The following is a 17,677-nucleotide window of genomic DNA, read 5'->3' as shown; positions in this document are numbered from 1 at the left end:
CAAGTCATTGGAAAGAGAAGGAAGCCAACCTGGGTGGAATCATGCGCTGATAGCCTTTATGACACTGCCCCAACACCATCTCCATCCTCCAGCCCTCGTAAACGTATTAGAGAAGACACTCAAGGGTTGCAAAACAGTCATGAAGATTTTGATAGACAAACCCTTGGTGACTTTGTTTCCTATGTAGAGAACTCACAAAGAAAAACCAAGGCAAGCATAGTGATTCAGTGTCTTTTAATGATGTACTAAATAGAGATTATTACGACCAGACACAAAATGACTTCATCCAAGAATATCTGCCTTTCCGAGACTTGTACTTGGATATTCTCCTTGACTTGGAGAAACCCTCCGATGTATCCCAGTGCCAGTCTTGTCAGATTGGTGAAGGGAAATTCCGCTGTTTGACTTGCAGTGGAGATCAGACATTCTGTCGTTCTTGCATTGTCAATGCTCACCAGTTTTTGCCCTTCCACAAGGTTCAAGAGTGGACTGGGAAATGCTTCAACGACACATCACTTGAAGAATTGGGTTTTATCTGGTATATGGGCCATGGGGGACAACCATGTCCATTTTCTGACGACATGCATGCATGGGAGAATATTCCGATGGACGCAGAGGCCGATTTTTCACCAATGGAGACAGTTCATGGTTCAACTATACCAACCAAGTTGACCATTGTACATTCCACTGGAGTGTTTTTGCACAACATTGTCTGGTGCAGCTGTCCTGGGGTCGATTGTCAGCAGCATTTGCAATTGCTGAAAGCTAAATTATTTCCAGCCAGTATCACTCGACCACAGACTGCCTTTACTTTTGATGTCCTCAATCATTTTCTAATTGACGCACTGGAGTGCAAGACTTCAGCATCCAGCTTCTTTGAAAAAATCCGTCGAATGACCAATAACTGTTTCCCAGATACTGTTCCTGTAAGTCTTATAAGTCTTCTTGGTGAAAGTTAAACTAACAGTACCAATTTGTTTTTCTAGAATCGATATCGAGAACTTATGAGAGTGTCTCGACTGTGGAGAGACTTGATGAGTCGAAAATGGTTTGGCTTTGCCCATAATGATGAGCAGAAACTGGACAAGGGTGATCTGGCTTGGTTTTGCCCTGCTTGTCCACAGCCTGGGATTAACCTACCTCCTGACTGGCAAGCCAGATATGAAAGGCAAGTCATTTATCCATCTCATTCTAAGGAGAGGCGACTCAATTTCTCTACCACACTTGAGAATATCATACTCACTGGCTAGCCCTACACTGCATAGTGTACGAGAGCTCCGGCCGGACTGACTTATGTTCTAATCAAGCTGGCCAGCATGGCATAGACTGGATGTAAAACCAGGCCGGCCGGCACATTAAATTGGCTTGCTAGCTTGACACAGATAGCATGCATAACCATGCTGGCCGGTTAAACTGAGGTGCATAGATGTCACTCAAAGACATGCCAGCCAGAGAGTTGGTCCGGAGAGAGACTTCTACTTTTCTTTTTTGCACATTTTTAACCTTATGCTTACCTGTTTGTACAGTTGGCTTGTTTCACAAAGATATGTGGTAGACGGGAACTTCACTGCTCAACATATGGTAATGAGAAAACCACAGTTGGACATTAGTTTGTCAGACGGGCTTGGGTATATGGTGAAAGATCAAGAATACCAGACTCATCTGTCATCGGCTGTAGAAAGTAAAGAGGTGAGTTGGCTCATGACAACCACTTTTCGTTCATGCTTCACTATCTTTGTAGCGGTCTTCTTGCAGCAATCATCGTGCAGTAAATGCAGCCAATATCAGCAGGAGCAATCTTCGAGCTACAGGTGTAGAAGCAACTGCTTGTGCTCGACATGGATGCTTTGTTCCTCATAGTATAGTTGATTTTCAGAAGGGCGAAAGGTCTGTGTATGTCTTCCAAATCAACATGTTATGCAAGCTCAGGTAATTTTTAGACACATGAATATTGACTACTCAATATGCAATGCATTGAATTATCATTCAGCTGGTATAGACTCTTTCCTCATCATTTATGATGTGGGGTGTCAGTGGAGCATTAATTTTCTACAGAGAGTAGCCCAGAGCAAGGGCTTGTCTGTACCTGAAGATATGCACATCGTTCCAGCAGTTGGAAAATTCCATCTTAGCGCTCACAAATTGGCTTGCTTTGCAAGGTACAGCCTCAACTTTATTCAAGGGGCTGGACATGTTGATGGGGAGATTTTGGAGACTCTGTGGGCACCATTCAATAAGATCTCCCCAACTGCTCGGTCAATGAGTCAGGCTCACCGTCAAGAAGTTCTTAATGATCATATGCGAGACTCAAACTGGAAAAAAATAGTGGGAATAAGTAAGCCCTCCAAATTTTGCATTTGAACAAGCTTGACGATTGAGCTTCCAGTGAAGACTCTCTTGAAAAAGTACAAACGAGCTCTCAAAGGTGTTGATGACACAAAGTCTCCCTTTGACGAGCTCACTCTGTCTCTGGACCCTGAGAAGATTTCGATATGGAAGATCGATGAGAAAAAGGCCATGGAACAACGTGGAGAGTATCTTGACATCTATCAGTTGCAGATGAACAAAGGTAAGTGAACTCTGTCTAGTTGTGAGGCTGCTATTCTTGTATAGACATCTGATCAGTATTTGTATCTAGCTCCAACTATGGCAGAGATTAGACTCAAATTAACTGAGTCTGAGAATACTGACACTAGCAAACCTGGGACAGTCTCTTGGCTCATTACTGGCATCAATCTGGAGGATTTACAGTATGTAACCAATAAAAATAGAGAAACCGTTTGACATAGTACTATTTTAGGGATGGACTAAGGGCAGATATTCGACAACTTCCTACTGATGCAACCCCAGGACAGAAAGTTTCTATAGAAGAGAAGCGACAGAGATTGACAGCTAGGATAGCTAAATTTCATGAAACAGCCGATGCCATGACTGCTGGTATGGATCTTGGAACTGCAACAGTGCATTCCGACGATCCTAGATTCTGCTATGCAGGTCATGATGAAAATGGTTGGGGAGAGGTCTCAGATGAAGAGATCTCAGAGTATATTGACGAAGAAATTTTGGCTGAAGAGATGGGTATCTGGATGCCATCATCAGTGCCCTACCAGGATGCATTGGCTCTCGGACTGGGTCCCCTCCAAGCTGAAGAATTAGAACTTCGAAAGGGCCAAGCCAATGACTGCCTCGAAAAGCTTCGAATGGCCCTTGGTCATAAGGCCATCATCTATCGTCAGTATTTTCGAAGTGCTAATTCTACATGGGCTGGGACTAGGTCAAAGCAAGAAGCTCAACGCTGTCAGCTCAAAATTGACAAGTGTATAAGAAGCTATCAGAGGGCAAGGTCAGCAATGGAAGGTCTAGGCATGGACAAAGCCACCTTGGGGAGTCTTTATCAGCCAATATCGCCTACAGAGCTCAGTATAGACAAAGAGGTGACAGAAGAAAATAGATTTGGACAAGGGTCAGACAGGCTGGCTTGGTTTTGGAGGGGAAATAATGCAAGCCAAGGTCAAGACGATGCCTGGATAGATGAATGTAAGAAAAAATCTTTATCTCTATGATATGTCACTAAAGCTCCAACCGATCTAGTCTACAGGGTGAACTGGTTGAAGGCTAAGGCTAGATGGAATAGATGGCAAGAGGAATTAAGGCTGGTAAGACATGAAATGAGTTGGACCATAAACTGGTTCAAGTACCACCAGAATGAATGGGAGAGAAGGGATGGCCAAGCTACCAGACCTGGTCATCAAGCCTATGCTTATCAGCAGGTCTTGATGTGGGGAAGATTTGTTGAGGAGGCAGAGAAAAATTTCAATGGATGTCAATTTATACTTTGATCTGGTATACTGTCTTTGCTAGGAAAAATATGACAGGATAATTCTCAATGCTAATGAATGACAAGGTAGCTTAGCTAGCACTAGCTCCACTCTATGTAGTCCACAGCTGGCCGAGATAATTGTATTTAAGATATGGACTGGCCAGATGGTTCCTACAGCATGTATGTACATGGCTGGCCCTTATAAGAGTATATAACTAGCTTATATCTACCCTATGCAGTCCATGTAATTCTGATACCAATAACTGGTTAGCCTTGATTCTACAATAGACAGAATCAAGTCGGCCGGTATGAAATGTTGAAACCAATAACCAGCCAGTCTTGATCATACATGTTGTAGGAACTATCTGACCAGTATACAAATCTGAAACCAATGACTGATCAGCCTTGATTCTACTATTGTACAATTAAACCGAGCAATATTAAAACTAATAACTGGCCAGTCTTGATTCTACATGTTGTAGAATTAAACCGGCCGGGATGCAATGTTGGAATTGAAAACCAGCCAGTCTTGATTCTACTGTTGTAAAATCAAACCGGCCGGAATGCAATGTTGTGATTGAAAACCGGCCAGTCTTGATTCTACTATTGTACAATTAAACCGGCCGGGATGCAATGTTGTGATTGAAAACCGGCCAGTCTTGATTCTACTATTGTACAATTAAACCGGCCAGGATGCAATATTAAAACTGATGACTGGCCAGTCTTGATTCTACATGTTGTACAAGCTATCTGGCCAGTATGAAATTCTGTAACTAATGACTAGTATAGAAATTACAAAACAATAATTAGCTAGTCTTGATTCTACTATTGTACAATTAAACCGAGCAATATTAAAACTAATAACTGGCCAGTCTTGATTCTACATGTTGTAGAATTAAACCGGCCGGGATGCAATGTTGGAACTGATAACTGGCCAGCCTTGATTCTACTGGTGTAAAATCAAACCGGCCAGGATGCAATGTTGGAACTGATAACTGGCCAGCCTTGATTCTACTGGTGTAAAATTAAACCGGCCAGGATGCAATGTTGGAACTGATAACTGGCCAGCCTTGATTCTACTGGTGTAAAATCAAACCGGCCAGGATGCAATGTTGGAACTGATAACTGGCCAGCCTTGTTTCTACTGGTGTAAAATCAAACTGGCCAGGATGCAATGTTGGAACTGATAACTGGCCAGCCTTGTTTCTACTGGTGTAAAATCAAACTGGCCAGGATGCAATATTAAAACTGATAACTGGCCAGCCTTGATTCTACTATTGTACAATCAAACTGGCCAGGATGCAATATTAAAACTGATAACTGGCCAGTATGACATTCTGTAACTAATGACTAGTACTCGTATAGAAATCCCAAACCAATAATTAGCCAGGCTTGATTCTTCTATAGGATTAAACCGGCCAGCTTTAATTCTACGGTTGTAGAATTAAACTGGCCAGGATGCAATGTTGGAACTGATAACTGGCCAGTCTTGATTCTACATGTTGTACAGGCTATCTGGCCAGTATGCAACTTAATAACAAGTGACTGGCTGACTTGATTTTACAACATGTAGAACCAAGACTGGCCAGTTATCAGTTTCAACATTGTGTCCTGGCCAGTTTGATTCTTGATTCTACAACAGTGGAGTCAAGGCTGGTCAGTCATTGGTTACAGAATTGCATACTGGCAAGCTTGATTCTACCTGCAGTGAAATCAGGCCAGCCAACTAGCTAGCTGAATTCTATATCTTGCAGGCATAAAGCTAGCCACTACCACTGATGGTAATCATTTATATATATATTAACACTAAACACTAATTCTACATACTCCGGCCAGCTGTATTATACATTTTGTAGGCATAAGGCTAGTTATTGTGTTTACAGTAATTCTAATATGTATATATCTACACCAGTCAACACTGATTCCACATACTCCGGCCAGTGACTGGCTGGCCATGATTCTACAGACTTTTGGCACATCCGGAGCCAGGGTTCTACATGGAAAGTGACTGAAGGGTCTGAAACATCACCGGTGTGACCTTGGAGAGGAGTACCCACTCCCTGGCCAGTCTTCATATCCCACACCCGGATCGTCTTGTCATCTGAACCAGACACAATATGGTGCCCATTTCGCGAGATCGCGACAGAGCGAACATAGTCGGTGTGCCCTCGGAGAGGGGTGCCCACTGCCTCCCTATGTAGTCTCCATATCCCATACTCTGATCGTTTTGTCATCTGAGCCCGATACTATGCGATTTCCATCCAACGAGACTGCGACGGAACGAACCCAGCCAGTGTGCCCTTCGAGGGTACCTAAGACCTTGCCGGTTGCTACATCCCACACACGGACTGTCTTGTCCACTGAACCTGAAACGATGTGATGTCCATCCGGTGAGAATGCAACAGACACAATATCGCCAGTGTGGCCTTGAAGAGGGGCACACAATGCCTCGCCAGTTACCGTATCCCACATGTGGATCGTTCCATCGGTTAAACCACATGCAATATGTTTTCTGCCTGGTGACATTGCAACCGACCAAACGTAGGCATTCATGTGGATTATCCTTTCCATCGGAGGCCAATTTTCGACATGGCCAGCGACAACGCGAGGGGTGTGAGGAAACTTTGCGGCGAATTTGCGAAATATTCTCGACTGCATTGGAGCGAATGGTAGAGCGGACAGGTATAAATGGGGAGTGCTGCGTACAATGGTGGGTGCGAAGGTGCGGACGAAACGCAGGGTATCCCTGATAGCGTCACTAACATGCGTAAACTCGGCATGACCCTACAACCACCCCACTACTCGTAAGAATTTGTTGGGAAAAGAATGAGCTTGAGCTACGCACCGAAAACCAATCTGCAATACATGAGAGGGTCACTGCCGAGCCACCAAGGCTTCTCATCAGAGCCAGTGCTTCCAACCACCAAAGAAGGCGCTCTCCATCGAAGAAAGCCTCGACCTCCTTAGCGAGCGGTGATTCGAAGGACGTAGAGCCGACATGAGTCCCAAAAAACCGACATGAGTATGATAGCTCAGCCAGAATGGATTCTTTGACTCGTTTCTGCAAATCAGGGACAGAAGAGTTGGGCAAGTACGAATTCTCTAAGGAGCAAATGTTGAAGCGAAGCCCGCGCTTTGAGTCGCCCATGACCCGAAGCGAGGCAAAGGCAAGATCTTTATGCACCGCTGATGCATCAACAAAGAAGTCATGGCTCCGTGATTCGTCTGTGAGGAAGTCGTAGAATGATGCATGAAGTGGACATATGGGAATATCAGAATCTGAGGTGCCGGAGACAAGCGAGCCAAGATGCCCCATGAGCAGCTTTACGTCGTAGCGGTCATCATCACATGGGAAACACCGTTGCATCGTGTTCAACACATTGATGGGAAGTGGTTCCGACGATGCAAGAATTTGACCCATCACGGACCGAAAGATAGGAATCGCCTCCTCATGCATGTGCTTCGGCATGATATATATCTGCCAAGATGCGTTGGTACATCTCATCCAGAAGATGTACGCCTTTGGCAGATGTTTCAGAAATGTCGTGGAAACGGCGCATCAGGCCTCGGCTCACGATGTTCGTGCTCTTGATATATTCTGAGGCGAGACGAGCCCATTCAAACAGGCCATCAGATTTCAGAGCTAGCGCCTTGAAGTGGGCATTGTTGAAAATGTGACGCAGATCTTCTAGCCTGTGGGAGATATGAAGTTCGATGTCGAGTTCTGTGGACGCAGACGAGATGTCATCCAGGGAAATATGGCGAACATGTGGCGCAGCGAGGGGACGAGAAGTGAGGAGAATGCAGAAGTTAGCTGGGAGTTCGGATAGTTGTGAAGCGGAAGTGATTAATTTGCCAGCGAGTAGACGAAGAATCTGTTCCCGGGAATTAGCTTCGCCGCTCTCATCCAATGCCTCGATGACAATCAGGACGGGTACAGCGATGGCTTTTGAGGCTATGCTCGTGGGACCGATGATGAGTTCCTGCCATTGTTTTGTGATATCTGGAGTCCGCTTGAGTCCATTGTGATCACTAACTGCCTGCGCCAAGGCTCGCCACACGAAAGGGTTGCAGTCCGCCAATTCACTTGCGATGGTCGTGAATATTTTGTCCTGACGGCGATCCGCTTGCCGAGTACGGTCGAAGCAGAAGCATGAGCTGAGACCACCGTGTTCGATGTATCAGTCGGCTATTGTATGGGCGACAGCTGATTTACCCTTGCCTGCTGTGCCAGACAACCACAAGATGCGCGGAGCACCCTCCTCGGTGCTGCTGATCCAGTTCTGAATATCCTTCAGAAGGTCTTGCCGAGTATTTGGCAAACAACATTTGGACGTATTTAATCCTGCGCCCGTAGCGTACTCCATGCCTACGAGGTCCAAACTCTCAGCTATGCCAGGGATCGTGGAATGTCAGATGAGGCGCAAAGAGACCTGAAAACCGACTCATACCCATATAGTGGACGATCACAACGGTATCACGAGCCGCCCGGTCTCGGAATTGCTGCATGAGACTGTCGAGGACATTGTTATAGTTCTGGATTGTGGTGTCCGTTTCATCGAAAATGTGCTTGCCGAGTCTTATCCCTATACGAACAAGTAACATTGAGCTTGGGGGGACGAAGTAGTGGGATCGACTCACAGGCGCTCTTCGTCTCAGAGTAATGGCTGATGAAATCAGCACACTCCAGCGTCTGCTGTGCTATCTTCCCATATATCGCTAGCATGGACTGAATCTTAGCCAATTCCTTCTCCTCCGTGATAAAAGTATAGACTTCAGATATCTTTGAGAGGAGAAGAGAAACAGCGACATCGCGGTCTGCTTGATCGAGAATCATCTGTTACCAAAACTTTGTCAACCTGCAACAGCGATGATTGAGAAAGAGGCCTACATTGGATGCGCAAGTGAAGATGCTCAGTGCCACCTTCACGTAGGGATGGACCTGCGCACGAATGTTAGTCACATACAGAAGAGACATAGATGGTTTGTACATTCGCAATCGTGCTGGCGATGGAGTTGAATGCCTTCAAGGGTTTGAGCAACGCAGAGAACGTATCGATTGTATCAGAAGCAGATGGTAGGTTGTTGGTCGCGGAAGAAGCATTTTGGAGTATTATTGGGACCTGGCTGGCGCCTGCAAGACCTTTGTTAGCATTGGCGATTCTTTCGCGCACAAATTTCGGGTCGAGATGTTCGACCTGAGTGTAGGTGTCAGCACATTGTCGAAACAGACAATGAGGAAATTCCGAACTTCGTTAGTCGAGCTTACTTCTACAGTCCCCAGCGTTTCTTCTGAGGATGATTGTTGTCATCCATCTAGTAAGATAGGTGTTTGGATGTGCGTGTTTTGGTGCAATGTAAGTGGGAGGCGTGGTGGTAGCAAATAGGATGGACTGGCGCCTACATGTCTGCAATGAGGATTGATCATTATTAATGATGAATATTAATGTTGGGAGCGCTCGTTATCGAGTTTGAACTATTAATAGCATCGAAGGTGGGCCTACCTTTATTTATTTGTACATGTTTAAGCTGAGCGCCCGACTCAAATTTTCCCGTATCGTCATTTGCAGTGCCCCTGGTGGGTAGTTTGAATAACGGAAGGCAAGCGATCACTCGCTGTGCTGTATTCGAGAGCAACATTTCTCGCTTTGTAGATAAAGCCGTATGCGTTCGGGAGAGTGAGGGAGAGGGAGAGGAGTAAGATGAAATATCATTTAGTATCTGTTTCTAGCGAGAAAAGGAATGAATGTATTTCATACGTACAATGTTGTGCATGTTGGAGACGTGAAATGAGATCAGTATGATGAGTGAAGTGGTAAATCAGTGATTTACCACGAAAGCTTCGCTTTCGTGGTGGTGGGGAGGGTCTGGCTCTGCCGGACTGCGCTTGTGTGCGTGGTCTGGGAGGAGCAGTCTGAGTCCGGGTTATTGGGGGTTGAGAAAAGGTTTTTTGAGAGAACCGGACGCAGAGGGGACAGACCCTCAGAGCGTGTTGTGATCGAGTCTCGAGGTGCGGGATGGAGGGGACCGCAGAGAAGAAGAAGAGAAAACGAGACCAAACCATACCTGGAGCATGGCTCGAATACGAGTCGAGTGTCTCTTCGAGACACCCGACCCAGACACAACACGAGACATGAGAAAAAGGGAATTGTGAAGGTGCGATGTGCATATGATTGAATTAGTACAGATCTAAGAGGGTACAGAATGAAGACGACGGTATTCATGCATGTTGGATTGTAAATGCGTGAGAGCGATGGGAGTGGATGAAGCAGTAGCAATAAATAAAGGAAGGACAGACTCAATCTGACGCCAGTAGTCAAGGAATGCTCTCGATTTCCAACGGCCCTGCGTTGCTACGATATCAGGGTGAACACCTTCTAACAGAAGTTCCGTGGCCCCGCCGATGCGAAAGGCATGTCCAGGCATGATAGGGTGACCAGCCGCTGACCAGATGGTGTTGATGCGATCCATGAACCACGTTTTCGTCATTGGTGACCATGAGCCGTCTGCTGTTTCAAAGGAGAACAACGGAGCGTGAGAAGGAATATTGGTATTGACGTCAAGATGTAAAAGGAGTGCGACGAGGGGACATGTGGGGTGATCCCGAGCTGTGACACTAATGTCTGCGCCATCGGTGCCCGTAGTTTTTGTCCATGGAATGTGAAAGGACAGTCGACGTACGTTGTGAGAGTCTTGTACAACAATGGGCAGAACGGAACGGGAGACGTGTTTGATGACGTCGAAGGTGTTTGGACTGGGGATCAAGAGTTCACCGAGACTTAGTGTGACGTTAGAATAAAGTCGTGGTCAGAGAGGAGTGGAAGTCCTACCGACAACAGGACCAGAATGCCACACATGCAATGGCGAAGACGGCGGTGTCGAAGGAATTTGATAAATCAAGTCCTTGACCTAGTTGGACAAGTGCGTCTAGCGTGACTGGCGGGTGTTGTGCTCGTTTTGAATTGGGAGGTACTAGACGTGTGAGACCATGTTTCATGTGGTGCAGGAGTGGAGAGTCAGTGCCGTGCCAATGGGCACCGTTGACGATGTGCCAAAAATGTAAACCTGCGAGCCAATTGCTCGCAGTGCTATCGGAGATGGAACCTGCAGATGCTGCGATGAACGCGGAGAGTAAGGCAGAGGGGGCTGGCATGTGTTGGGTTTCGGGAATGTGAAGTTTGTCGCAGTACTGGGTGAAACGGAGAAGTCTGGCACCATAGTTGCTGCGGGTGTTCTCGTCGAGAGACTGAGTGAGTACGAAGAACATTTTGAGGATATCAGATTCGGGAAAGAGTTGTTCTAGCTCGTGTTGATGGTCAAATCCATGTGGAGTAGTCCAAAGGAATACGCGCTCACTGGCGAGTACGTGCGGACAGTGAGCTGAGGGAATGATGGAAGCATCTTTGCGAGGCTTGCGAGGGATTCTCATTCGTCCATCAGGACGTGTGATGGCGGCTTCACGGACTTCGACAGAGTCCAAGCGATGTGGGTCATCTGGGATGTTGAATACGAACTCAATCTCGGGATTGAGGTTGGGTTCCATGTTCGATGAAAGGAGAGAGTTCTGCAGGAATGGGGATGCGAAAAGGTATGCGAGAGGAGAGTGCGGGTAGGATGCCTCGGGAGATGGGGTCTGCAAGATTGATGCTGGTGTGGACATATATAAGCGATATTGAGAGATCCGCCGCGCGAAGTACAGCTTCAGTGCGTCTGATGCACGTGTTGGAGGCGAGGTTCGAACAACGGCCTTTACGGAAGGCACCAATGGCACCTTCATTGTCACTGCAGATGAGTATATCGGCATTGGAAATGCCAAAGAGGGAGGTGACGGTAACGGCGAACTCAATTGCGATGGTTTCCAGCCAGCTGATGTCATGACCAATTGGGTCACGCCAGCCATCCCGAACGACCCATGCCTCCCAGAATCCATTCCAGTACAGGCCAATGCCTGTGCCGGTCGAGGCATCAACCCAAATGTTGTAGTCTCGTGTGGGAGGTCTTGGAGAAAGAAGGCGAGGTGTGTGATTGTGTTCGAGGAGGTCAAGCCACCATTTGAGATCAGATCTGACCGATTTCCACATGTAGTGGGGAACAAAGTCTGCGGGAAAGTCTGCGATCCATCGATATAGGGCGGATAGATATGAGCGGCCGTGTAAGAACACGAAGGCACAGTGAGTGAGGGTACCGCTGATCTTTTCAGCGGCCTTCTTGGGAACTTGGCGAGTGGAGTAAGCGTCCAGGAAGAAGCGAAGACGGTGGACATATTTGAGACGCTTTGCCTCTGGAAGAGCGACAGTACGAGCAGGAAAGTTAAAGGTATAACCCACATAGTCCTGTACATCGGCAAAGTCGGATCCTTTGCTTTTGTGCCAGGGTATGTTAATGGGACCGATGTAGTCCTTTGCTGATTGGATGTCATAGCGGTACCGGAATGGAATGCCGTTGGAGATACCAATGAAAGGTCCATCTGGATCTGGGACTCGAACGACGAGGAAATCGTCGACCCATTTCCATGTGGGACCAATCTTCGCATGGTTCCAAATGTCCACGGTAGCATTGGCCACTTCCCCTTGGATGCCAGCTGCAGAAGATGCGCCGAAAGGGAGGTTATGATCTATGTAGAAGAGATCGTGAAAACGCACCACTAAGTAGTGTTTATGATCTGGGAGGATTGGAATCGTGCAGTAAGCACTTTCAATGTCTAGAGAGGCTGCTTGAGTGCCCGGAGGGGCGGAGGCGACCTGTGACAATGATAAGCGGAGGTGCTTGGAATGGGAGGATCAATGGAGGATCAGGAAGGGAGGAAGCGGGTCCGAATGACCCAGAAGTACCACCATGATTGGTAGCACTTTGTGGATAGATCAGAATGGATCTGAAGAGGAATGATGTGCGTCCGGACTGCCCAAATGATACACTCCTCAGCGATGTGTGTCGCGAGGTCATGCAAAGGATAGTAGTGGAGTGGAGAATGCACAGGGAGAAGAAGAGGAGGAGGGAAGGAGGATGTACGAAGGTAGCCACTTGTTCTGCTTTGCCCCAGCGAGTGGGAAACTCTTTCGCGTCAATCTCATCATTGATTGAACGGCCCAGGGTGCCTTTTTAAGAAAGATTGCGGCAGACACGTAACTTGGGAGGATCGCCTGGTGCCCCATCTTTGGTGGCGACCTGAAGCGGCGAGGAACGAAAGGGACCGATTTTGGCTTCTAGCTCTCGCTGCGAGAAAGGTCCACTGAAGCGACCTAGTGCGAGTTCGGATTCAATGTATTCTTTGATGGCATGCTCGTGTTCGTCGGCGCTGGGAAGGTTAGGAGGTGCATAGGTCGAAAGGATGGGGTCAAGTCGACCGAGGGGAAAGCCGTGTTTGATTTTGAACACGAGTTCTGGGTAGTCCTCAAGAAGATTAGCATTGCGCAAGAATGTATCAAGATTGTCAGCTGAATAAGGCGTGATGATTTCGGAGAAGTCTGTGTCTGCGTCGTAAGGTGTTTGGATGATGCTGAGGTTGTCTAAGTATACATGATGGGGAGCTGCAGTATTGGGAATGGGGTCCATGTCCCACCAAGAAAAGGGAATCAGGAGCGGATCAAGCCCCCAAGCATTTGCGACTGCAGGCACCGTGTTCGGTGGATCCGCAGAGTGAACAGGCGTGGATTTCACCTCCTTTGTGGGTGCGTTTGGTGCAGACTCGTTTACCATTGCAGAAAATGTTGAAGTCAACGCAGTATCTGACGTCTGCGTTGGCTCGTTGGACCAATTGTTTGTTGACAACCTTCGAGTGTGTCGACGAATTCGATGACGACGAGTCAGGACAGTTGGGGAAGGTGTGACCGAGCTGTGCGCATGCAAGACAGAGGGGAGGGAGACGTTCGGAGTCGTTGGATTTGTTTGGGGGTCGAAAGGACTTGTCGGAAGTTTGATTCTTCCGAAAGGAGGAGTCACGAGAAGGGTAAGGTTCATGACGGTGACTCTTGAGATTGATTACTGCTTCGCTGACAGCTTTTAATGATTCCTTCCTGGCGACACGACCTTTAATATCTTCGAATTGACGGTAGTACTTAGCTTCGTCGAGGGTTTGGGGGTCTGCCGCATATGATGCGCATTGTTCGATGTCGAATGTTAAGATGGCTATCCAGTTATCTGTGAAGTCAGGGTGTTCACGTAGAATGTCATAGTGATTGGCCCAGCACGTGTGAACTTCGGGGGAGGCATGTTCCTGGAGGAAGCGAAGGTAGCGTGACCAGGCTTCGTGCCATTCTGGGATAGAGATCTCAGATTCTGCGGGGAATTGCGAAATGTCAAGGAGATGACACTTTGTGGGGGCGGAGCCTCGATGGGAAGAGTAGAACGTGATGAATTTGAGCATGGATGATTCTAGGAAGAGTCATCTGGTGATTTTCGAAGTTAGCAAGGAGAAGGGAATATGTTGGTTGTTCCTGGCTAATTCTAAGATGTACGTGTGAATACCATAAACGTCCCTAATGGAGTGCGAACATGGGGCAGAACGCTCTCTGGTGATGTCAAAGATGAGGGAAGGTAATGTGTTTGTATTGGGGGTGGGGACGGTAGTAGTGGCAGTGGAAGAGGGACCTAAGACTGTGTTCATGGAAGATTGAAATGCAGATTGTTTGGACGGGGATAATTTTTGGAAAGCGGCAAGCATACTAGACATATTAATAGTGGTGGCAGTAGGTGTAGGAGTAATGGGTCTCGAGGAAGATGAAGTGGAGGAGACGGTGGGTACTTGTAAGGATGTAGACATAATGTTAGTCGTAGGAATGCACCTGTTCATGGCAGGGTGATGCATAACCATGGCTAACTACAGGTATTTTGGTTATGCATGGCTGTAGCTAATCCCCAGACCCATGTATTTTATGCATAATGGTGCCTGCACCTCATTGATCCTTCCCACAATATTTCCACACCTCATAGCTTCGCATTTTTGGCCACCTGCCGTGGGAATTACCCCACAACACCCAAAACATTACCCAATATGTTATACCCCACAATTTCAATTATTCCCACACCCTCCCCACTTCACTGCAGCTTCACCACCACACCACAACAGGTCCCCCTTTATATACAAGTAGTTTAGTATATATGTGTACAATATAATATAATAGACTGCTTTTTTTGTTTGTTTGTGTCACTGCTCCTCCTCCAGGAGCAATTCAACATAGGGTAGGGTACAGAACACTTTCGCATTTTTGCCCCTTTGGTGGGGAAGTGTTCTATTATATTCAGAACATGTTTAGGAGTATATATGAAGATATTTCCATCTTTATTTGACCCCCTGAAGCGCCCTACATCAATAGATATAGCACATATGCAAGAAAACACAGAATATGTTCTCATTTAATTATTTCTGGGTGGACAGACTTGGAAAAATTATTTCCAGAATCTATTAAACAATAGTAACAATGTATCAGAAGCCCAGGACCATAGGACAAGACCTTGTTGTGTGGTGCATCCCCCCTCTCCTGGTGGTTCACCCCCTGTGAAAAATTTTCCTGAAGGACCGGACCTTAATTGAGGTGAGGGCTCTATTTCTATGTACACTTGGAGTAGATACATCATATAGCTGGCCCAGGACACACATAGGATCTTGCTACAGGAACAAAAACATAGAAAATCCCACTTTTGATACTTTTGATGTTTTGAGTGCCTTACTCTTGCATAAATAATCCAGCCTGATCATATATCATTAGCATAGCATATATACTTGCTTTATATGACACAGATCAGCTCAAAATAGGCTGAAGATTTGGCTAGTGTGGATGCTTGCTATTTCTACTGATAAGGAGCCTATACTTTCAAAACATCGAAATTTAATAATCAGACACCTGGAGTAGATTTCAAATATATTTAGTATCATATGTCTACATTTACAAAACAATCTATCAAGAATTGAGTGCTGAGGAAGTGAAATAGATAAGAAATTGAGTGTGGGAAAGTTCAAAGACCCAAAACATCGAAAATGGTCAGTTGGGTAGTAGTAGGACTTTAATACTGAGTTAACTCAGATATACACCACATCCCTTCCACCACCCTCCAACCTCAGGGCAGTATGTAGTATAGGTTCTTTAGTAGTCTACCATGTATCCTACATATTTTCAATGAAATATCTGACCTGTACCATATATAAATGTGATTTTGTGTACAAAGATGTCAATTGTCACTTTTCACACATATGTCATTTTACTTGTCATTCAGTCAGTCCTTCATGGATCTTTCTAAAACTTCAGATTCATTATCAGGGACATATAAGAGAGGTATTACAGGTCTCTGATTATTTATCACAGGCTTGATTACTATGTAGGATTCTTATCAGTAGAAATACCCCCTATACATCAGATATCACATTTGCGCCCTATGTGGGGCTGATCCTTGGCATAGAACATATGTGGGAATGTACTACTGATTATATATGAGCAGAACTGGTCATTTATGCAAGAGTAAGGCACTCAAAAACATCAAAAGTATCAAAAGTGGGATTTTCTATGTTTTTGTTCCTGTAGCAAGATCCTATGTGTGTCCTGGGCCAGCTATATGATGTATCTACTCCAAGTGTACATAGAAATAGAGCCCTCACCTCAATTAAGGTCCGGTCCTTCAGGAAAATTTTTCACAGGGGGTGAACCACCAGGAGAGGGGGGATGCACCACACAACAAGGTCTTGTCCTATGGTCCTGGGCTTCTGATACATTGTTACTATTGTTTAATAGATTCTGGAAATAATTTTTCCAAGTCTGTCCACCCAGAAATAATTAAATGAGAACATATTCTGTGTTTTCTTGCATATGTGCTATATCTATTGATGTAGGGCGCTTCAGGGGGTCAAATAAAGATGGAAATATCTTCATATATACTCCTAAACATGTTCTGAATATAATAGAACACTTCCCCACCAAAGGGGCAAAAATGCGAAAGTGTTCTGTACCCTACCCTATGTTGAATTGCTCCTGGAGGAGGAGCAGTGACACAAACAAACAAAAAAAGCAGTCTATTATATTATATTGTACACATATATACTAAACTACTTGTATATAAAGGGGGACCTGTTGTGGTGTGGTGGTGAAGCTGCAGTGAAGTGGGGAGGGTGTGGGAATAATTGAAATTGTGGGGTATAACATATTGGGTAATGTTTTGGGTGTTGTGGGGTAATTCCCACGGCAGGTGGCCAAAAATGCGAAGCTATGAGGTGTGGAAATATTGTGGGAAGGATCAATGAGGTGCAGGCACCATTATGCATAAAATACATGGGTCTGGGGATTAGCAACAGCCATGCATAACCAAAATACCTATAGTTAGCCATGGTTATGCATAAATATGACAGCATAGCCTGAGGAATGGGTGAGGCATTGGAAGAGGAGGTGGAGGCGATTGCAGGGCTGTTGGTTGACTGACGATTAGTGAGGACGTTAGCGAAGGAAGGGGGAACAACGAGAAGAGATTCGTCGTTTTCTACGTTGGTGTCGCCTTGGTTGCGACGCGTTTGACGCGCTTGATTACGCGTTGTGATGCTTGTGTTCTCGGCGATGATTTGATCGCGGGAAAGAGACGTTCTACCGATAGGGGGATTAGAGTTAACCATCGTGGTGAAGATATCATAAGACTGAAGTGTAGTGGTAACGGAGTGAAAAAATGACTAAAAATCAGAGCCGAGTGCCAGAAGGTGGTGGTACGAGGCGAAAAGATTCAAGAGACGTTTAGACAGAAGCGCGCACTTATCTATATCTTAGCGCACGGGCCTGCTGCTATGAGAGTGCGGGAAGTGTCAGACAGATTTCACGTGCGGCTTACAAAGCCCTAGATCAACGTGGTGTCCTCGCAGGCTCGTATACACGTTGATCGTCCACT

The 17,677-nt window shown here is 46.1% G+C and overlaps 2 protein-coding genes across 2 annotated transcripts; one reads left to right on the top strand and one right to left on the bottom strand.

Moving 5' to 3' along the window:
• Positions 1-305: 305 nt before the first annotated feature.
• Positions 306-3,839, top strand: HD556DRAFT_1236140 (uncharacterized protein; the record flags this gene model as incomplete). The annotated part of the gene is made up of 11 exons (XM_041297802.1): positions 306-926; positions 987-1,172; positions 1,449-1,459; positions 1,527-1,689; positions 1,742-1,887; positions 1,941-2,112; positions 2,183-2,255; positions 2,387-2,569; positions 2,639-2,750; positions 2,801-3,537; positions 3,592-3,839. Coding segments are annotated over 11 exons (2,652 nt in total), but the record flags the coding sequence as incomplete, so codon positions are not given.
• Positions 3,840-6,013: 2,174 nt separating this feature from the next.
• On the bottom strand, positions 6,014-9,955 carry HD556DRAFT_1442704 (uncharacterized protein; the record flags this gene model as incomplete). The annotated part of the gene is made up of 10 exons (XM_041306493.1): positions 6,014-6,604; positions 6,666-7,340; positions 7,396-7,803; positions 7,854-7,978; positions 8,037-8,210; positions 8,272-8,406; positions 8,462-8,657; positions 8,712-8,762; positions 8,812-9,018; positions 9,887-9,955. The coding sequence occupies 10 exons, from the start codon at positions 9,953-9,955 to the stop codon at positions 6,014-6,016; spliced, it is 2,631 nt and encodes an 876-aa protein (XP_041160954.1).
• Between the last annotated feature and the right edge of the window lie 7,722 nt (positions 9,956-17,677).

The sequence above is a fragment of the Suillus plorans genome, assembly GCF_016647745.1.
Source record: "Suillus plorans strain S12 chromosome Unknown HD556scaffold_24, whole genome shotgun sequence".
NCBI classification, from domain to species: Eukaryota; Fungi; Basidiomycota; class Agaricomycetes; order Boletales; family Suillaceae; genus Suillus; species Suillus plorans.
The sequence above is the reverse complement of the archived record's forward strand: the minus strand, read 5'-3'. Positions and strand labels throughout refer to the sequence as shown.